The sequence below is a fragment of the Microcaecilia unicolor genome, chromosome 2 (assembly GCF_901765095.1).
Source record: "Microcaecilia unicolor chromosome 2, aMicUni1.1, whole genome shotgun sequence".
NCBI classification, from domain to species: Eukaryota; Metazoa; Chordata; class Amphibia; order Gymnophiona; family Siphonopidae; genus Microcaecilia; species Microcaecilia unicolor.
In genome coordinates, this window is record NC_044032.1 from 479,056,749 (window position 1) to 479,080,231 (window position 23,483).

A 23,483-nucleotide genomic window follows, 5' to 3' on the forward strand; every position below is an offset into this window, starting at 1 on the left:
TGCTTTAGCTTTTCCACATAAGGAAGTCATCTCATTCCCTTTACTATTTTCGGCATCCTTCTCTGCACCCTTTCTAATTCCAAATATCTAATTTTGAGACGCGGTGATTAGAATTACATGCAGTATTCGAGGTGCGGTTGCATCATGGAGTGACACAAAAGCATTATAACTCTCTCATTTTTGTTTTCCAATCCTTTCCTAATAATTCCTAACATTTTATTTGCTTTCTTAGATGTCGCTGCACACTGAGCAGAGGGTTTCAACGTATCATTAACAATCACACCTACATCCTTTTCCTGCTCGGTGACTCCTAATGTGGAACCTTGCAATACATAGCTATAGTTTGGGTTCCTCTTTCTCACATGCATCACTTTGCACTTGCTCACATTAAACGTCATCTGCCATTTGGTTGCCCAGTCTTCCAGTCTCATATAAGATCCTGGAAGCCCAGGCAAGATCTATTCCGTATTTAAAAAGGTCATCTAGAGGTTCAACTGTTTCTTTTACCGGCTTCTTGCTTCTAATATACCTAATTACCTCCAAAGCAATCTTCTTTTCAAAGTCTCTCTTTGCCTTCCTTATCAGTGCTTTGCATTTGACTTGCCATTCCTTACGCTGTTTTCCATTATTTTCAGTTGGATCCTTCTTCCATTTTCTGAAGGATTTTCTTTCAGCTTTAATAGCTTCCTTCACCTCACTTTTTAACCATGCTAGCTGTTGTTTGGCTTTCCTGTCTCCTTTTTAAATACATGGAATAGATCTGGTCTGGGCTTCCAGGATGGTATTTTTAATAGCATCTAGGCCTGATGTTAATTTTTGACCTTTGCAACTGTTCCTCTAAGTTATTTTTAAACCATTTGCCTCATTTTATCATAGTCTCCTTTTTGAAAGTTAAATACTAATGTATTGAATTTCCTGTGTGTACTTCATGTGGCAAACCTAACTGCCAAACCAGATCCTCCTGCTGTCAGTCCACTGCAACCAGCTGGGGTTGGTTTGGAGGCAGCTGGCATGGGAACATCTCCAGAGAGGTGAAATTCATCACTAACCTCACAACCTCAAGAAGAATTAAGATCTATGTCAGACTGTCAAAAGTACTTCCCTCTTTATTACAGTAGGTTCTGAGGAAGTAACCTTTGGATCTATTTGGGGTCTTCTGACCAGATTGGAGGTGATGATTGTAAGTTGCTCATCAAATATGTCTTCTCTTAAACAACTTATAGAAGTTTTGTACAAAAATCTGAAACATTAGAAGAAGCCCATCGTGTAAGACTTGAGACTGGAGAAAAAAAAGTTAAAGGAGAATTCTGAGGTTGTCAACGCCCTAGATAAACTATTTTTATTTTATTTATTTCTGCATTTGTATCCCACATTTTCCCACCTATTGGTAGGTTCAATGTGGTTTACAGGAGTTTAGAGTAAGTTGGTTACAGTTTAAACAGAACAATATTACAGTTTATATAGAACATTGAGGTTTAAGGTTATCTTGTATTTGACAGGCTGTATGTGGTTTATCTAAGTGGATATGTTGAACGTTTGAGGTATTTGGAGTGTTGGAAGCCTATTTCAGTTCTATCCATTGTCATATTCATATAGGGGCCCTTTCACAAAGGCATGCCAAAAAGTGGCCTGTGGTAGTGTGGATGCATGTATTGGACACGTGCTGGACCATTTCTCCACTGAGTCTGGAAAAACGTTTTTTGGGGGGGCTGGGAAATGGACGTGCGGCAAAATGAAAACCAACACAGATCTGTTTATGGCCTGAACCCTTAACACCACCCAGACTTGGTAACTGTCCAGCATGTTCCAACTGCCGATTACTGCCAGGAATGCCCCTGCGGGAGAAAAAAAAGAAAATTATTTTATACTGTGTGCTTTCTGCATGTGCCATATGTGGAATTACCACCCGGGGCACATGGTTGCCAGGGGGTAATGCTGATTTGGCACATGCTGGATGTGCTTAGGCCCTTAAGCATCTTTGCAAAAGGGCCCATAGGTCTTCCACTGATCTGTGTGGCTAGGTCGGTTCAGCAGGAAGGAATTTTCTGAATAAATGCGATTTCATGTGATGAAACTACAAATTAGTAAATTTAATATGAATTGGAGAAAATTATTCTTCACTCAACGTGTAATTAAACTCTGGAATTAGTTGACAGAGAATGTGGTAAAGGTGGTTAGCTCAGCAAGATTTTAAAAAGGCCTGGACGGCTTCCTAAAGGAAAAGTCCATAGACCATTATTAAATTGACTTGGGAAAATCCACTGCTTATTTCTGAGATAAGCATCTTAAAATGTATTGAGCTTTTCTGGGATCTTGCCAGGTATTTGTGACCTGGATTGGCCGCTGTTAGAAACAGGATGCTGGGCTTGATGGACCTTTGGTCTGTCCCAGTGTGGCAATACTTATGTACTTACTAGTAAAAGAGGCCCGTTTCCAACAGAAAGGAATCGGGCGCTAGCAAGGTTCCAGAGCCCCCTCCCTCTCTCCGTCCTCCGATGTCTAGGCCCCCCTCCCCTCCCCTCTGAGTTCCATGCCCTCTACCTGCCTCCCTCCCTCTTCTCCAAGTTCCAGGACCCTCTCCTCCCCCCTATCCCCCTCCCACCCTTGAGGTGGCGATAAGGGCTCCTGCGGTAACCCGATGGTAACTAGGCAGCATGCGCTGCTCCCAATTACCGCCAGCTTAGTGCCTCGGTACAAATAAAAATATTTTCCAGTGCACCAGAAATGGCGCACGCTTGAGGCAGAACTACCGATGGTGGCCACATTGGGCTGCTGGTAGTTCCAGGTTGCTGTGTGGCAACCCTTTCATAAAAGGGCCCGTTTGGCAGGCTATAGCGGAAACCTTGTCTTCCAGAAACAGGGATGATAGTAAATTAAAACTAGAAAAGGTATTGGAGTTGTCATGGCTAAGATGATGGGCGTTAGAAGACAAGAAAGGGAAAGAGGATGGGATTTGATATACTACCTTTCTATTGTTACAAGCAAATCGGTTTACATATTATATACAGGTACTCATTTTGTACCTGGGACAATGGAGGGTTAAAAGACCTCATGAACCCTGAACTCACCTAAAAGAATCAGAGTAGGGGACTTCATCGTTTCGGAAGAAATTAGTTCACATAAAATCTATATTGATTGAGGGGACACTGGAAGGGGGCTGATAAACAAGCAGGGGAAAAAAAGTATAGTTTCTGTGTAAATGGTCCAAAACAAATAGTATGAATTACAGCCAAGCTACTCCTCCCCTTCCTGGAGTCATGGTTAACATATAAAAATTTAAACCCTGGAAGACAGGCTTGGTTCAGAAAGAGCCAGGGCTTTTTTTTTGAGGGGGTACTTGGGGGGCACTGCTAAAATTGACTCATGGACCCCACGTTTTAATGAAAGAGATCAGGCTCTACACACCAATTCTTCCTTGTCATAGATTCTGTGACTGGTTGCAGGGTCCTGGCTATTGTGGGGTGGGTTTCTCAGTGATCACCCCCACCCCTGGTGAGTTGCCTAGCATTTGAGTACCGGCACCTTTTTTGCTAGAAAACTCACACTGGATAGAGCATTTCATCCCCAGGAAGCTATGAGGTACAGAATATCAAGGTATAAGTTCATGATAAGATGAACCTTACGCCACAAAGAACGAACACTAAAGTCCTATCCTATGAGACTGACAAAAAGAGATGGAAATTAGGGTGCTGGACTGGAATTAAAGTAGAAGGGCATCTTACTTGCACAGGATGGCGACAGACTGCCTTGGAGGGATACTTTCATCTCCATAAGACCAAAATATTGAAGGCAAGACAAATCCCAAGGGTCAGACAGACAGAAACAAGTTGTAAAGGTCAAAAATTGGAAAGTCCTGGAACTAAAGGTGTCATCAGGAGGCACAAGAAGGCGCACGGCATCCTCCTTTTGCACATTCCTTTGACGTGTGCCACTGTAATAGTAAACATTTTAAAATGCAAGGGCCTGTGATCTCATCTCCAGAGGCAAGCAGGAGAGCATGGCCAAACACTGCTGCCTTCAAAGCACTCGGGGCCATTTTACTAAGGCACGGCTAAAAGTGGCCTGTGCTGGTGTAGGCACCTGTTTTGGATGCATGCAAATCCATTTTTCAGCGCGCCTGGAAAAAAGGCATTTTTTTTTGTGGCCGAAAATGGATGTGCGGCAAAATTAAAACCAGCGTGCATCCATTTTTGCCCTGAGACCTTCCTGCCATCCACTGGCTTAGCGGTAAGGTCTCACGCGCTAACCAGGCGGTAATTGTCTAGCGCACGGAAACTGCCAATTACCGCCGGGGAAAGCGTCACGCGGTAGAAAAAAAAGAAAATATTTTCTACCACGTGTTTTGGTTGTGCGTCGAAAATGGAGTTACCACCCCGGGCATGCGGTAGACGGGCAGTAGTTCCATGCGACTTTGTAAAAGGGCTCCTCAGAGTGCAGGACCAGGAAGGCACTGGAGAGCCTGGAATTTTTGGCTAAACTTAGTAGTCTGCCTCCATGAGAGCCAAAATCCATTGATTAAAGGGTTAGAAAGAGAGAAACAGATCTAGTTTAAATAGCATCCAGAAGATTGGCATGGGCTACAAGCTCTGATTTAGAAAGATTGCTGTCATCAAGATAGTGCAGGCATATAGTCTGTATGAATTTTCAGCAGTACTATTCGATGGTGCTGCTGGAAATTCAGAGATAGCAGTATGTGCTTTTGAATATTGGACTGTTTTAAAATACTTTCTTCCTCTATCAATTGTTCAGTGGTTGAAGCTGTGCTCATAAGTCATATGTGACAGCATGACGCCTATATGAGGTTCTGATGAGGATCAGCCCAGCAGTACTGTTTTTTAGTTTTTTAAAGATTCATATAGATGGTAGGAGGTTTGTAAGAGGTGCTTTCAAAAACTTTACACAAATTGTTTTTCAGGAACAAATGTAATTATTTCAAACTCAGAGGCCTTTTTACTAAAGCTTAGTGTTTGCTAATGGAAATTAGCATGTGCTAAATGCTGCTTGTCCTATTTTATACCTATGGGTCACATGGCACTTAGTGCATGCTAAGCTTTAGGAAAAGGGCCCCTTAGTTTGCTTCTTAATGTTGATGTTTCAAGGGGGCTGATGTAGTAAAGTGAAAACCTCTTTCATAAAAAGGATTTTGCATGTTAAAGACTACCTGGAAAACCACTGGCAAATGTGCAAAAAATGCCCAAATTTTTGAATACATAAAGCCCCTTTTGCAGAAGGAGGCGCATGTGTAGTAAATGTCCACATATAGGGGTGAATTCTATATATATAGCGCAGGGACGCAGCCAGACTTCAGCGGGAGGGGGGTCCAGAGCCCGAGGTGAGGGGGCACATTTTAGCCCCGCCCCCGGCGCCACCGACCCCCCCTGCTGATGACCTCTCGACTCCCCTCCTGCTGCCCACCCTCCCCCTCCTATCTTTGCTGGCGGAATGTCCTGCACCAGACTCAGAAACAGAATGAAGCCTTGCGCTGGAAGAAGATGACCTCGGCTGGCGGGGGTTGGGGTCCCCCTGCCAACAAAGGTAGGCGACGGCGGGTTGGCGGAGAGGGGGGGGGGTCGAGATGGTCATCGGCAGGGGGGTCCAGGGCCAAATCAATGGGGGCCCAGGCCCCCACATAGCTACACCACTGATGTAGCGCCAAAACAATCAGTGCCAAAAAAAGTGCTATTTTATACACCGAGCTTAAAGTTAGGCACGGTTTAAAGAATACCACTTAGGCACTGGGGTTGCATGTAAATTTAGGCACTGCCTTTTACACCAATGAAAACATGGTGCAAACGACCGAGCCTAAATTTACACAGTTCCCTAATTACGCATGTAACTGAAAACCACACCTATGCTCCGCCCCAAAATGCCCACAACCCTCCCATTTCCGTGCCCCTTTTTGGGGTGCATGTAAAATTTAGGCATGGATCCCATGCCTAAATTTATACATATACCCCAGGATTCTATATATGGCACCTGAATTTATGCACAGAAATCGAAGCGCATTCTATAACAATGTGCATAATTTAATTGGTTAACTAGCTAATCAGCGCTGTTAATTGGATGTTAACAAGTAATTATCAACAGTAATTGGCATTGAAATTTACAAGCAGAACTCACTAAGTGTATTCTATAACATAATGCGCCTAAATTCTAAGTCGCGTAGTTGAAAAGGAGAATGGCCAGGGGTAGAGTGAAGGAGTTTCTAAAATCTAAGTGCACTGTTATAGAATACACCCGATCTGCACTTAATTTAGGTGTTGGGATTTACACCAAGTAAAACATGGCCTAAATGGATGAGACCAAATTTGGCCACTTAGAGAGCCACTCAGCGTATTCTATAAAATTTAGGTGTACTTTACAGAATACACCTAGGCAGATTTTTGTTTCCCTTGCGGATTTTTCAGGTACCATATATAGAATCTATCCCATAACTAACAATTATATCTAATTAGTGCCAATAATTGCTTGTTAAAAATCCAATTATTGGCACTAATTTGCTCATTATTCACTTAAATTGCACATGCAAATTGGGTGCACACTCAAATTTGCGTGCACAATTTTTGGTGACTTTTTTAGAATTAGGATGATGGTCAACTACACGTGAATTCCAAATTAGTGGGCTGCTGCAATTCAAATTCATGCATTTCACATAAATGGGAAACAGAAAGGCTTCACAGAGTATTTTTGCAAAACAAAACAAAAAAATCAAAGCGAAACAAAAACAACGCTGACACTGCACAAAGGGAAACAATTTTCTGTTTATCATGTGATGCAACAGCCTTGACAATGCAAATTAAATTGTTTGTGATGTTCAGCTACAGGATGCGGCTTGTACCTAATAAGGCAAAAACGGCCAGTAACCCAGGGAAAAATTATGCAAGTTCAGTCCATCAGCCTCAGTCACAGATATTATAAGTAAGGTCAAAATGAAGGTTTAAACTTAGATCACATAAACCTGAAGGAATATGCTTATTCTCATCCTACGGCTGCTGTGCTGGCATGGTTGTTTTCAGGAACACTACATGATTTCAAAGTGAATAACAGAAAAGTCTTGTTCATTCATTAAACATGGAACTCATATCTAAAATGTGACCTTGTACAATAAAGATGTTTGAAAAACTTTGAAATTATAGCTAGAAGCCTTTATAGAAAAGGCTGTAATCAGATAAGTAAATTTGTATAGGAAAACATAATGTTAAGAAGACAGTTTGTGAAATGTACACATTATTACCACCAGGTTCCCACAGAAGTGTTCAATCCTTGGGGCGTAGGCTGAAGGGAATAAAGCTATTCAATTTTACGCTTTTCCTAATATCTAAGGGCTTCTTTTACAAAGCCATGCTACTGATTCCTGCACGGTAAATGAGAGGAAGCCTATTCAATTCCTATGTGCTTCCTCTCAATTACCACGCAGAAATTACTAGTGCGACTTTATAAAACAGGCCCTAAAATCTTTAGGATACAGATACTAATCCTACAAACATCTGCTCTCCCTCACCTAGTCTGGCTTTTAGGGCATCCACAATGAATAATGTAGAGCTAAATTTGCATATATTAGCTCTTATGAATGAGGTTAACATATAAAAATATCTCTCATGACTATTCATTGTGCACAATCTATGGACAATTCCCAAAGACACACACCTGGGAAGCCATCCAACATACTTGTAGGGTCCTCTATTGCATCAAAAACTCCTCTTCAGTTCTGCCTCCTGCTCCAGAAGGAAGTGCAAATTAACCCAGACCATGCGAAGAGACTGCAAGTTCAACCGTGAAGTAGAAGAACATGAGGAGAAAGGCAGACTTTTCAAGTTGAGATATTACAAGCCACACAGAAAGCCTGGTAGTACCAACAGGCCATAACACCCCCCAAAAAAACTTGACCTGTTTTGCAAGTTAGTGGAGGGCAGATGAGTTTGGTATCAGCTGACTGCAGAAGCCAACCAGGTCTTTTTGGCAGTTTGGAGGTGGCCCAGTAATATTTACGATCTATAAATGTATGTAATGTATAAATGAGATTTAATGTATGCAAATACATCTCAAATATTCATTGTGGATATCCTGAAAGCCAGAGCCAGAGGGGAAGCAGCATTTGCACTAGGCTGAATTTACCGCTGTAAGAGAAGGCGGTCTCATCCTTCCCCTGTGCTAAGCAAATGTCTGCACTTGAATTGCATTACCTCAAAAATCTGCTTATTCCAAGCAATGTTTTCTCCAGTTTTTTTTTTATACTTCAATTTGAAGCACAAGGTATAGAATTTGAATGTATTCACATTATGCACTTCCCCAGTTTGCTAGTTCCACATAACTGTGCAATGCTGAGACTCCTGTGCAACACCTTGCTGCAACCTTTTCTTTGGGTTACACGGAACTTGCTGAAAGCAAAGCCCACTTCCTCCTGCAGCTTTTTCTTCAAGTCCACATTCTCATCCTGAGGCACACGATAAATCATAGGAGTAAAGAAAATCAGGCAATTACTGGTCAGGCAGGATCGGTGTACTCAGTGACACTGGGCATCTAATTACTGCAGCCTGTACTGCCTGTTTCCAGGCTGTGATCAGGAACAACAACAGATGGAAGGTATGTAACAGACATATAAAGAAGGATTTGGAAATATAGATGTATTGTGGGTAATGTTAAGCCTGCCCTCATTTATTTGGCTAGGAAAGTGATAATGTAACAGCAAAAACTGCCTGATTGACCAGAGGGATGGAAAATCCTCACACAATCAGGCCCACAGTGTAAAAGTTTCATTAAGTCTTTGGCAAAGTACCAAATTGCCATGAAAAACACAAAATGAAAATTTCTTGGCGTAACAGAGAGGAAAAGTGCTAAATAAATTGCACACACTAGCTGGTGGGCTTGCTCTCTTTTACACAAAAAACCCATAAAAGCAGTTCTCTCTTCCCAGAGACAGAAAGTCAGAAAGCCAATGGCCCCCCTCGAGTGTCTCAATAAGAAGCCACATGAGTTCCTCTATTTATGACGCATTCTCTGTGAAGACCGGATTCTTGGAACATGACGGAGAGGTTCTGCTGACTTACTCCTTAGCGGTATTACTCCTAAAAGAAATAAGATCAAAGATATGAATATAAGATGAGCTTATTTCAAGTTTTTTTTTTCTCTCACCCCTAAGAATTTTAAACAGCAAGACGTATTCACCCACATAATCTCTATATATAAAACACACCTCCAACATTCTAATGAAGCCTCCATAAGTCCCAACATTCTAAATCTGTGGTGGTGTAGATCAAAATTTGCCCTTGAGTGTTTGCCCTGCCCTCGCCCGTAAGGGAAGGGATGCTACTTTAGCTATCATAAGAGGGGGGGAGAGAGGGGGGGCAACACACTCACTCTCTTACACTCACTGTGTCTCACATATGCACTCGCACACAGTCATTCTGAAACACACACACTCACTCACAGATACACAAGCACACAAACACAATCTCTCTCTGACACACAATCGCACAGTCACTCTCTCTCTCTCACACAGTCACTCTCACACACACACTCACTCAAACATACACACTACAAGGAAAACCTGGCTAGCGCCTGTTTCATTTGTTTCAGAAACGGGCCTTTTTTTACTAGTTGTTTATAAAAATGGTACTGGAGCCTGACTAAAGGCCAAACACAATTCCAGCATAAGTCACTCAGGGGCCAAAGACCAGTATCTGTGTGGCAGGGTATCACTTACATGTTGCTGTGACAGTTCAAAGCTTGGCTCACGGCAAAGTAGAACTGGAAGCTTACCTGGAGTTTTTAAGCCTGATAAAATTTGTATTCTAAATTTAAATGTCACCCTTTTCCATATCTGAGCTCAAGGCACATTAAAATCAGGAGCACAAGAAGTGGCATGTTCAAAATGCATCAGTGGGCAAAGCAGGATTTGAACCCTAGTGCAGTCTGCCACTCTAACATTTAGGCTACTGTTACATAATTTCTAACGAGTTGTATTTATTGGTTTTGTTTTATGATGGGTAAATATGGTATTCTCTTTTTACGTATCAGGAAAGCTGAATTCCTACTGTAATATGCCAGGTTGTGGGTTAGGTCGTAGTTCATAGTTCACCTCTGCTAGTTATACTACAAATGATATAAAATGGGGGTTTTTTTGTGTTCTGAAAGCACAAGGAGAGTGCTGGCAAAGATAAAAACAACTCCTAATGGAGAATTCCACAGGAAAAGTCCCGTAACATTCCACACTTTTTATGTCACCTGTGATGGAGATGCATGCCAGCTGCAAAAGGTAAAGTGATCCCAGACAAAAAGAACTGAGAAGACATCCTACAATTTCTGGGCGAAGACAAATCTTACTCCTCGACTACTTTATCACCATCTTCACAGAATCTGAGCCTAATGGTTAGTGCAGTGGGCTGAGAATCTGGGGAGCTGGGTTTGATTCCTACTGCTGCTCCTTGTGACTGAGCAAGTCACTGAGGCGGTCTTTAACTAAAGCTTAGCTCAAGTTATTTACAGCAGGACCCATAGGAATAAAATGGGCCATGCTGCAGATTATCTTGAGCTAAACTTTAGTAAAAGACCCCCTTAAGCTTTCATTGCCCCAGGTAAAAAACAAACAAAAAAAAAACCAACAACAAAAGAAAAAGATTGTGAGCCCACTACGGATAGAGAAAATACCTTTTATAAATGTAAATCATAGAAAGGCGGTATATCAAATCCATGACCCTTTATCTTAACACTATTGGCTACTTCCAAGTTATTTATTTATTTGTTACATTTGTATCCCACATTTTCCCACCTATTTGTAGGCTCAATGTGGCTTACATAGTACCGGAGCGGCGTTTGCAGACTCCGGTGTAAACAAATACAAAGTGATGTTGTGGTAAGATAAAGTTCATTTGGTACCGCCACATTCAGGAATCATACAATGGAAGAGTTGCGTCATGTCCTTTACGTACTTTAATCTTGGTGTGTTGTAGAGATAGGCATTTATGTTGTATTGGTAGGGTATACCTTTTTAAACAGGTACGTTTTTAGTGATAAACATAACATTCATGATCTACATCTTATCAATAGAAATCAAACAAAATAAAACATGGAAAAGAAAATAAGATGATACCTTTTTTATTGGACATAACTTAATACATTTCTTGATTAGCTTTCGAAGGTTGCCCTTCTTCGTCAGATCAGAAATAAGCAAATGTGCTAGCTGACAGTGTATATAAGTGAAAACATTCAAGCATTACCTATGACAGTCTGACAGGGTGGGAGGATGGGGGTGGGTAGGAAGTATGCATGGGGACATCAAAGCATATCATTGATATTCTAACAGGATGGGTGTGGATAGGTGAGGGGTGGGGTGATCAACAGAGACATTCAGCTTTATGGTTTATAATGGGCTATATAAACCATAAAGCTGTATGTCTCTGTTGATCACCCTCCCCTCACCTATCCACACCCATCCTGTTAGAATATCAATGATATGCTTTGATGTCCCCATGCATACTTCCTACCCACCCCCATCCTCCCACCCTGTCAGACTGTCATAGCAATGCTTTAATGTTTTCACTTATATACACTGTCAGCTAGCACATTTGCTTATTTCCGATCTGACGAAGAAGGGCAACCTTCGAAAGCTAATCAAGAAATGTATTAAGTTATGTCCAATAAAAAAGGTATCATCTTATTTTCTTTTCCATGTTTTATTTTGTTTGATTTCTATTGATAACCTTAAGAGTGGACTAACACGGCTACCACACTCATTATCTACATCTGAAACTCCGTGAGCTGACTCAAACTGGTGAAGGTTAAAAGGACATCAAAAGAAAGCAAACTGATGAAACAATAAGCATCTGAAGCAAGTATCTAATAAACTCTTACAGTATTTGAAAATATCTCTTGATTCCTGATGTTGGGTCAGGCTAACAAAACCTAATACAAGGGAAAGAAGTGCACGTAATACTTCATAGCCCAGACATAAATCTTTTTTTTTTATTATCTTATTTAGAAACCACCAGTACAGTTCAAAAAATAAAACTGTATCATATACAACCAATAAAATCAGAAAAAACTGGAATATAATGAATACCAGACAGTTTCCATTATACTTTTGCATATTTTATTCCTCCCCCCCCCCCCCCACAAGAATTCCACTTCTCCCCAACTATCATTTCGGTACCCAAATCACTATAACCCCTATACAGAACAACAATCAGGGTCACACATGTGATCTCTTCCAGGTGACCCCCAAAATATAAACACACAGAGTACCATTATCCATCACCCCAGTCCCCACCCATCCGTCTAGTCCAGACATAAATCTTTTACATAGTCTCTCTCCATCCTCCCCAACCCTCTGGCAACTCTCAATCCAAACTATCGAACAATAAACTGAAAAATGCATACCTTAGTTGGAACTGAGTAAGTCCTGGATAGGCTGGTCCTTATCTAACTGTAGATTGTTTCATATCTCTCTATATAAAACGCACCTCCAACGTTCTATTGAAGCCTCTCTTAGCAAAGTGAAGGGGGTGAGATCGCATTGTGTCTGCCCCGCCCACGCGTCAAACGTGATGACGTCGAGGGCGGAGCTATGACACAAACAATCGCATCGCTCGGCAGCGAAGCGTCAGGGAAGGAGGCGGCGCTCTCGACGTCTAGCCTTCCCTTCGCTGTGTTCCGCCTTCTTCTGACGTCAAGGATGACGTCAAAAGAAGGCGGAACACAGCGAAGGGAAGGCTAGACGTCGAGAGCGCCGCCTCCTTCCCTGACGCTTCGCTGCCGGAACCGCCACGGAGGTACATTTAAAAACAAGAAACAAAAAAAAAAAACGCATGTTGGGGGGAGAGAAGAGGGTGGCCAGTAAACTACAACAATGGGAGCGGGAGGGCAGGGGAGAAACCACAGCATGGATGCGAAGGGGGGGGGGGGGGGAGAAGAGGCCGGCCCAGGCTGCCACATGGGAGAGAGAGGAGCATGGATGCGAGGGGGGGTCATGGAAGGGAGAGAGGGGACTTGCTGGAAAAGGATGAATGGAGGCGGCAGGGGACAGAGGAGCATGGATGGGCATGGATTGGGAGGGCAGGGCTCAGGGAGAGAGGGGAATTACTGGAAATGGATGAATGGAGGGGGCAGGGGACAGAGGAGCATGGATGGGCATGGATTGGGAGGGCAGGACTCAGGGAGAGAGGGAAATTGCTGGATAGGGATGAATAGAGGGGACAGATGGGCATGGATGGAAATGGATTGCAGGGCAGGCCTCAGGGAGAGAGGGCAATTGCTGGATAGGGAAAATGGAGGGGCCAGGTGACAGATGAGCATGGATGGGCATGGATTGGAAGGGCAGGACTCAGGGAGAGGGGAATTGCTGGATAGGGATGAATGGAGGGGACAGATGGGCATGGATGGATATGGATTGCAGGGCAGGCCTCAGGCAGAGAGGGGAAATGCTGGATAGGGAAAAATGGAGGGGCCAGGTGACAGAGGAGCATGGATGGGCATGGATTGGAAGGGCAGGACTCAGGGAGAGGGGAATTGCTGGATAGGGATGAATGGAGGGGACAGATGGGCATGGATGGATATGGATTGCAGGGCAGGCCTCAGGCAGAGAGGGGAAATGCTGGATAGGGATGAATGGAGGGGGCAGGTGACAGAGAAACATGGATGGCCATGGATTGGGAGGGCAGGGCTCAGGGAGAGAGGGGAATTGCTGGAAAAGGATGAATGGAGGGGGCAGGGGACAGATGGCCATGGATGGATATGGATTGCAGGGCAGGCCTCAGGCAGAGAGGGGAAATGCTGGATAGGGATGAATGGAGGGGGCAGGTGACAGAGAAACATGGATGGCCATGGATTGGGAGGGCAGGCCTCAAGGAGAGAGGGAAATTGCTGGATAGGGATGAATGGAGGGGCCAGGTGACAAAGGAGCATGGATGGGCATGGATTGGAAGGGCAGGACTCAGGGAGAGGGGAATTGCTGGATAGGGATGAATGGAGGGGACAGATGGGCATGGATGGATATGGATTGCAGGGCAGGCCTCAGGGAGAGATGGGAATTGCTGGATAGGGATGAATGGAGGGGGCAGGTGACAAAGGAGCATGGATGGGCATGGATTGGAAGGGCAGGACTCAGGAAGAGGGGAATTGCTGGATAGGGATGAATGGAGGGGCCAGGTGACAGAGCAGCATGGATTGGACTCACACTTTCACTCTGACTCTCAAACAGTCACTCTCACATACACTCTCCCAAACATACACACTCCGAGGAAAACCTTGCTAGCGCCCGTTTCATTTGTGTCAGAAACGGGCCTTTTTTACTAGTATTCCATAAAAGGAGCTCAGTCTCTGTCAAATTTATACTTCTGATGACAGAGCCCAAGGAAACTACTTTCCATAGTTTCTGCAACCATTCTGCTTTTGTAGGGGGAAAGGATCTTTTTCAAAACCTGCCCACAACACTTCTAGCATTCAATAACAGCCCATTCAAAACCTGTCTTTACTGGCAAGATACTGCCCAGCTAGGATTCTCCCCTAACAAAAATCCTGTTATAGTGTAGGAGATATCTTGCCCCCATAATATAATAACATAGTAAGTGAAGGCAGATAAAGACCTAAATGGTCCATCCAGTCTGCCCTACAGTCACACTCATTATCAATTCATAATTAAATCAACAATGAACGTGATATTATATACTTGATCATGGTATTTGATGTTTCTGGAATGTAGATGGTAGAAGTTCACCCGGTTCTGTCTTTATGTTCCAACCCCCGCCAGCCAAGGTATGTGGAGTTGTGACGGGGGGCAGGGAGGTAGGGCAAAATGTGACCCCCACTTTGGGTTCCAGTTCCCCCAGTTTTTATAGTCTGGTTATGGGCGGGTCCTGGGGGGGGCAGCAGCGGTGGCCTGGCTCAATCTCTCGGCGGCTCTGCGGCCCATAACCAAATAGGTTAGGAGCGGGCTGGGAGCTGTTAGGGTGATGCATCAACTTCGCTGGTTAGTGGCAATATTCAGTCCACTATCCGGCCAAGCAAACTCATAAAATTAGGTCAGCTATTATGCGTTGAGTTAAGCAAGCACCAGTCTTCTGGTTCCGCAGACATACAGGGATATTCAATGCTTGGAGCCATACATGTCCTGGCACTGAATTTCTGGGGTTAGTTCAGTTTGCGGCAGGAAGTGGCTTACCACCATGGGCTGAATACTGTCTGTCTGTCCATCCATACATTTAGGTTTGTGCAAACATGCCCACAGATAAAGTCAGAAGGAGAGAAGGGGCCAGGGGGCAGGAAGCAGCTGGGTGGTGAGGAAGACAGGCCCTCCCAGCTGAAGATGAGCAGGGATGGCAGCACAGACAACAGTGCTATGGAGACCACAACACGATAGCATTAAGAAAAGGTGAAGGGTGGTGGTGGTACAATCTTCAATGTGCCGGGAGAGAGAAGAAGAGGTGTGCTACAGCTATGGTACAGATGTCAGCAGTGCGCCAGCAGAGACCCTACCCCACTAGCACAAGAAGAGGACAGGAAGCTTCCTGTGGCAGTGGTGGACAACTGGCCAGCTGTCAAAGGAGGCGGTAGGAAGCTGGGGAAGAGGGAAAGGGAGTGAATAAAGGGAAAAGGGGAAGGAGAGCGAGTGCAGGGGGCAGCGGAGAGTGCAAGACAGAGGGAAATCAGAGGAGACAACATGGGAAGAGGGGGAGGAAAATGCCTACATACCCATAGCCAGAAACAGACCTGGCCCTGGCAAAGATAAGTAGGTGTCCATCATTTCAAGATCACATATATGGGGCAGTCCTATAAGTGGTACCTTCTTTTATTTTGGTTTTTACACAAAATACATGAGATCAGACTGGCTTAGGTGTACATTCATTAAAACAACAGGAGTATTCCAGATGTTGCTGAGACATCCCCCCAGATTCTACACATGGTGCCCAAATTTGGGCATGCTTCCGAGACGCATGCAATGTAATTGGCTAATGTGCCATTAATGAGCAATAATGGGATGCTAACAACCAATTATTGATGTTAACTGGCACCAATTTGGATTTGCGTGCAGATCTGGCTGCAAATCCCATAGCGTACATCTCAAAAGAAGGCGTGGCCATGGGAGGGGCATAGGTTTGGCAGGGATGTTCCGAAAAGTTGCATGCGTTGTTACTGAATAATGGTTTAGCGCACCCAACTTGGGCAACAGCATTTACACCAGGTTTCAGCAGGCCTAAAGTCTGGCACCCAAAGTTAGGGCGCAGGAATTACCGGTATTGCTACGCATGATTCTATAAAGAGTGCGCATCCTTTACAGAATCGCATTTAGCGCCAATTTTTTCCAGCAGCCATTTATAGCATCCAGCCCACTGTTTATAATTTGACATATTGACAGTCTTGGACCCCTAATGCAGGCAGATTTTGCTGTTGCATGGCTGTGTTAGGTTAGTATCTTGGTGGTACTTAACCATGGGTAATCAGAGGAGGGGTGAAGGTGGTAAGCAACTCAAAAATTGTTTGGTAGGGTGGATTACGGGCAAGCAGAAGTGGGATAAACAAATACATCAGCAACTGAACATGGCCACCTCTTCTTTTCTATTTCTGTGAATAAAACTCTCATCTTCCCTGTCTCATCAGCTCAAAATCTTGGGGTCACACGCTTAGAGAACACTGAGATGGTGAGGGGAGAGAGGGGGAAGGAGGGAAAATGGAGGGGCTTATGCAGTGGTGTGCTGGAGCAGGCTCTCACAGGCTCGCAAGAGCCGGTTGTTGTTTTTTAAGAATTTTGGGAGCCGGTTGTTAAAGTAGGGCCCTCCATGGCTACTTTAACAACTGGCTCCCAAAATGTGGGCTTGGGCCCACTGCTGAATTATCTTCTACTTTGCTGGTGGGGATGCTGAGCCCTTCCAGCCAAGTAAATAGACTACTGCTGCTCCCCGCTCCTTGTTTCCAGCTCTGGGCAGTAGGCTGGGACTTCTCGAGCATGTGAGAGAAGTTCCAGCATGCTGCTCAGAGCAAGACGTTGGGAGTGGTGGCAGTCCATTTACTGGCTGCCAGCAAAGGTATGCCTTACGTGTCCGCACGAAGGGAGGGAGGAGAGAGAGGCAAGTGTTGCTCCCCCCCCCCCCCCCCCCGGCCAGCCCTGGCCCTTCCAACTACAGAGTTGGCTATGTCCTGAGAAAGAGCCTGTTGCTAAAAATTTATCAGCACACCCCTGGGCTTATGGGAAGAGGGTTCTGAGTGGGAGGGGTAAAGAGGAGACCAGGTATCTGAAGAACCAACAGACAGCTGGCTGGTGGAATCAGGGGGGAAGGAATTCATTGCAATTTTGGGACATTGGTGGATGAAAATTTTGAAAATGTTGATGAATGTTATGGCTGAGTAGTGTCAACTGTTACGGTTTTCTTGCTACAAAATTCAATACAAGTTTACTGAAACAAAAATCAAGAATTCAGGGCAGACCTCCAAACCCACTTGTTCACACATGCAGGTGTCACTGGGGGGGGGGGGGGGGGGGGTCTGGCAGGGCCTGTATTTGGTTCTCTTTCAGCAACTCTAGCTCCTCTGTTCCACCTACTACTCCATCCTGCTAAGGTAGTTCTGCTGTGACCATATCCCACCCCCCTTTTCTCTCTCTCCTTTGCACTGGCATGCTATCCTGTCAGGTCTATGGAACGCCAGTTTTTCCCTCTGCTTATTTTGAACGTAAATCGCTTTGAAGTCTTATTATGAAAGGCAGAATAGCAAATCCCAAATAAACAAAAATTAACTGTAATTCTGAAACACACTTCGGAAGCTCATGCTTTCTAAAGAAGTGATGCACGGGATAGTGCCATATCCCCATTAAAAAAAATTAATTAATTTAATTCAAAATAAACTAGTCTTTAATAGCTATAATTAATTGCCTCTGGCAGTCACTCTAAGTTTGTTTAGCTTCCTTTAGGGATCAGATGTGCTCTAACTGGGGAATTAGTAGAAGAGATCACAACTAGAAGCAATAACTGACTAAATAACCCTCAACTGCTATCTCTGTGAAGAATCCAGTTTATTAGAGAAAGCGCTGGTCTGGAGGTTCAGCTGGCCTAATGCCTTGCAGAAGGTCCCTATTCAAGCTCTGTGTCATGCCTTACGCTCCCAGGTCAGCTGGGGCTGAGGAAGAAGCAAAGGCAGCATTCCCTAAGCCTGCTGGGGAAGGGGTTGTGGCCAGCGCTTCAAGAGAACAGCTGGTCGTCTGATCCAAGGCCTAAGATTCTAGAAGGCTGTAATGACCAAATCAAAGACGCAGATGGGGGAAGGGGAAAGTTCTCTAGCTACTTGCCAATGGCAGCTCATGGCACCAGATCCCTGACCCGATTTCAACTATGCAGGAAGTAGAAAAGGAACAAGGGGAAATTACCAGTTCAACCCCCCCTCCCCCCCAATCAAGAAAAAGGCTGAAGGAAAGTGGGAATGTGACTACAAGGAGGAGTGGGGTAGGGCAGTGTTTCAGGGTAACATCTTGGCTACTAATCTTGAGTTTTATGGTTACACAGTGATGTCATCTTCTGACAAATTAATTCGGTGGCTGTAGCCAAGCAATAAAAGCATCTAGTAAAGCATCTGGAAAGATAGTGCAGGATACAGAGATCTGATTAGCATATCTTTGCATTTAAGATTCCAATCTGAAATGGTGATAACCTCGGCAGCCACAGGCCCCAAGGGTTTGCTACTAAATAGCAGATACAAAGACAAGAGGTTTTTTGAAGTATGTCCTCCAGTCTGCCCTGGCAACAGAACTGAAAAGAGGGCCTGGGCCTAGTGAAGGAAACACAGAAACAGATGAGTTAATATTTGAACACTGGCATCCACGTATACTCAGCACAGCTAAAATAATTAATTATAAATCTACCTTTTTGATTGCATTACTCCTTTGCTGTATATTTTACATTGGCTACCTTTGGCTGCCTATATTGAGTTCAAATCTTTGTGTATTGTATTTGAAGAATTGATATATGGGCATTGCCTGATGAACACTCAAAACAAGAAAATAGTGATCAGTTCCAGCTTGCCAGTATGTACTGGAATAAATCACTGTAACTAGCACTTTATATCTCTAAGTAGAAGGAAAAAGAGCCTCAGTTATTGCTGAAACCAAGAGACACTGTTCATAAGAACTGCATGATTCAACGAGCTTGGCACAGCTATTACTCAATCATTGGCTCACCCAAAAAACCTCCAAACCCAGATTGTGTCTCTGTTTTCTTCTATGACCTCTTATAGTGAATTTTATAAATGCTTAGTTAGTTTTTTTGTTGTTTTTTCTTCTCATGCTCCTGAACAAGTCTAGCAAGTCTGGTCAACATTTACTTCTGCATTTATTATCAGCATTCACATTGTTTCCACAAAATACAAGCATATGAGAGACTTAGCTTATTGACAGACTGTCCCAACGTGAGCCCATTTCACATCTACTTTTTCAGGGGAAGTCCTCAATTGATCTCAAACTCTGTGACACCACTCTCTTTACTTAGTGCTCGGCTGCAGATGTGGTACAGAGAAGGGTGACAAAAATGATAAAGGAGATGGGGTGACTTCCCTATGAAGAAAGGCTAAAGCGGCCAGGACTCTTCAGCTTGGAAAAGAGATAGCTGAGGGGAGATATGATAGAGGTATAAAATACTGCATGGAGTGGAACAGGAAGATGTGAATTGCTTGTTTACTCTTTCCAAAAAATGCTACGACTAGGGGGCACACAAAGAAGCTACTAAGTAGTAAATTTAAAATGAATTGGAGAAAATATTTCTTCACTCAACGAGTAATTAAAATCTAGAATTTGTTGACAAGAGAATATGGTAAAAGCAGTTAGCTTAGCAGGGTTTAAAAATGTTTGGATAATTTCCTTTAAAAAAAAAAAAAAAAAGGTCCATAAGCCATTATTCAGATGGACTTGGGAAAATCCACTGCTTATTTCTAGGATAAGCAGCATAAAATCTGTTTTACTCTTGGGATCTTGCCAGGTACATGTGACCTGAATTGGCCACTGTTGGAAACAGGATACTGGGCTTCACAGACCTTCGGTCTGTCCCAGTATGGCAACTTTTATGAAAAAAACCCTAATTTTTTAGTGTGGTAATTCCCATTCTTTGGAATAACTTGCCAGTACAAATCAGACAGAAACAAGATTAAGTTTCATAAGTTAGTGAAGATCCAGTTATTTAAAAAAGTATCTGGGGAGAAAATAACCATAACGGTACTATTAATTATATTGTAAATGTAAAGCCAGTTTTAGGAGTTGATATATTTGTAATGGCTTAGGTCTTTACTTCTTTTGTGAACTGTCCTGAGCTCTAGGTTGTGATGGAATATAAAATTACATTGATATGTTAAGTGCACTATTGGTATTTGCTGTAAAAGTAGTAGTTGAAAATTAAGCCAGTGCCGGGCAGACTTCTGTCGTCTGTGTCCTGAAAATGGCAAGGACAGATCATATGCTATCCCCCAGATTCTTTATATGGCACCCAGATTTATGCATGTGCTCAAGAGGCACATGCAACTTAATGGAACAATGAGCTCAAAAGCATCAAAAATTGGGTTCTAGCAATCAATTACTGATGTTAATTGGCAGCCATTAAAAGATGTGCATACATCTGGCTATGCGCTATTCTATGGCAGGGCACCTACCTCCTATAGCCCAGAGGCGGCCCTGCCATCAGGCCAGCTCCGGAAGCAGCACTCTCCCCTTCCCTCCTCAACCCTCTTCCACGTGTACCTTATTTTTTTCTTTTACAAAAGGTGGCGGTAGCAGAGATTCCCATACACTGCTCTGCCGCTGGCACCGGCCTCTTCACGTCAGGGGTGTAGCTACATGGAACCACAGGGGCATGGGCCCCCGTAGATTTGGCCCTGGCCCCCCCCCCTGCCGCAAACCCTCCCCCGCTGCTGCTGCCGGCGGGTACCTTTGCTGGTGGGGGTCCCCAACCCCCGCCAGCCGAAGTCCTCTTCTCCGACGCGGCCACGTTGCTGATCTGCAAGGGCAGGCTTCTGTTTCTGTGAGTCTGACGTCCTGCACGTCTGACTCACAGAAACAGAAGCCTGCCCTTGCAGATCAGCAACGCGGCCGCGCCAGAGAAGAGGACTTCAGCTGGCGGGGGTTGGGGACCCCCGCCAGCAAAGGTACCTGGTGGTGGGGGAGGGTTGGCGGCGGCGGGAAGAGGGGGTTGAAAGAGTTGGTGCTGGGGGGGGGGTCAAAGTTGGTGGTGGCGGTGGGGAGGTCAAAAATGGCGGAGGGTTGGCGGCGATGGGGGGCTAAAATGTGCCCCTTCACCTCGGGCTCTGGACCCCTCCCGTCGAAGTCTGGCTACGCACCTGCTTCACGTAACTTCCTGTTTCCTCAGAGACAGGATGCAGTAGAGCAAAGAGGCCGGTGCTGGTGACACTGTGGCAGAGCAGCATATGGGAATCACTGCCGCCTTTTGGAAAAGAATAAAATAAGGTAGAGCTGAGGAGGGAAGGGAGGAGATGACAGACCGGTTGGGGCGGCAGCGGGGGTGGCAATGGCGGATTCTCATCTCTGTCTCAGGCAGCAGATTGCCTTGGGCCAACCCTGCCTATAGCACATATCTCTAAAGGGGGCATGGCCTTGAGAGGGGCACAGGCATGTCAGGGACATTTCAAAAAGTATCGCATGTAGTTGTAGAATACTGGCTCATTGCGCTTAACTTGGGCGCCAGCATTTACACTGTTATCAGCAGGTGGGGTCCTGAGGAGTGTCACTTGCTAGGTGCTATTTAACACTTGCCTAATGCGAGAATACATTTCTTATTATATTACTCCTGTGCCTGGGTCACGTTGAATATTCATGGTCATGCTTAATTTTCTCTGGAAGCACCCAAGTCTATAACAGATACTGCTGTTGCGTTTTAAACTCTCTATCAAAAAAATGCCCTATGTGTATCTAATTTAAAAAATAATGAAATGCAGAGATCATAAAAAGTAGTTTATATTTCAATAATTTTTATTGATGAACTTCCACAGTAAAGGATTCACTTATAGTAAGATAAGAAACATTTGAATACTAATCACAATAGGCATAAGTTATACCACATTAGTTCTTAAAGTCAGTGTCATCAAATATTTTCCCCCTTAATTATCTCCCCTCCCCTTCTTCTGTTATAACACTCAACATCTACCAAGAGAGTGTAGCCCGAAGAGCCTGTACTCTGATGGCCCCCCGAGATCCCCCCCAAGGTCTACACTTTATCCCTTATTCCACCCCTCTACCCTCCCCTTCCCCGCCAAACACTAGGTGTAAGTCATTAGGACAACAGCCAGAGTTATTCTATCAGTCAAATGTTCAAAAGGGAGCTTTTCGCTCTAGGGGGCAAAGAGTCCAAAAACGGGCCCCAGCGCAAACAAAATTTTTCAAACTCCTTCATGTCACCTTCTTTTATCATCATACGTTCAGTTCGCAGACATTGTACCATCCGTATTCGCCAACTTTGAAGAGATGGGCCTTCCGATGATAACCACACTGCAAGAATGGACTTTTTGGCGATCAAAATAACTCGTCCAACAAAGCTAGTGAGGCCTTTCGGCCTTGGGTTACTTAAGCAAGGCTTCCCAAACAGCAAGAGCGGCGAGCCAGACCACCGAGTTCTCCACAGAGCAGAGACCCCTGCAAGCAGAGTCGTCCAGAAGTTTTGAATTTTTGGACAGGCCCAAAACATATGACCTAGTGTCGCCCCTTCAGCATGGCACTTGGGGCACCTCCCATCTGGAGAGGCCCCTACATAGAATGCTCGTCTGGGTGGCATGTGCATCCGGAAAGCAAATCGATACTGTAGCTCCCAATGGTCCGCCAGGGAAGACACTCCATGCAGTGATAACACATGTTCTTTGAGTAAGCCTGGTGACACCTCTACCGGTAAGTCTCTGCTCCAAGCCTCTGCGTACTTGCCGAAATCCGGTTCTGTAATTGTGTCTCTGATATGTCTGAGATGAAATCTCAATGGGACTTTTAGTTGTGATCCTAAGGTAAATGCCCCTGGCAATTCCTCTTGTACATCTTCCGCCAGCAACTCCCATGGTAGGCTCCTTGTATAATGTAGTAACTGCCAATAATGGAAATAGTCTTTAGGATGGAGTAGGTCTCTTTCTTGTAATTCCTGGAATGATTGTAGTTTCCCCTCTTTGGTTAAAATCTGTTGCAAGTAAGTAATATCTCGCTCTTTCCATTGTTTAAAGATGTTATACATCATTCCTGGGGGAAATTCCGGGTTCCCGCACAATGGTAGCAATGGAGTAACCTTTGGTGAGAAGTGGTGCAATCTGCATATCCAGTGCCATGCCTTCTGCGCCTGGGGCAAGATGTTGGAAATGGTCAAAAGTGGGGAGGCCCCCCCACTCCCATGTAGGCAGCTACTGAAGTGAATTGGTTCAAATAAATTCAATTCCATGGCTGTTGCTGAAAAGTCCATAGTGTTACGGAACCAGTCCGTTACATGTCTCATAGCACTTGCAACCACCAGATGTCGCACACTTTGCAAGCCCAG

General features: G+C 44.4%; 1 protein-coding gene across 1 annotated transcript in view; it reads right to left on the minus strand.

Annotated features, from left to right (window-relative positions):
* Window positions 1-6,741: 6,741 nt before the first annotated feature.
* ATOH8 (atonal bHLH transcription factor 8) overlaps window positions 6,742-23,483 on the minus strand; it is a 111,631-nt gene continuing 94,889 nt past the window's right edge. Inside the window, exon 4 of the mRNA XM_030191068.1 lies at window positions 6,742-9,065. Within this exon, the coding sequence (XP_030046928.1) occupies window positions 9,060-9,065 (6 nt within the window). The 3' untranslated portion in view covers window positions 6,742-9,059. The remainder of the gene's footprint in view (window positions 9,066-23,483) is intronic.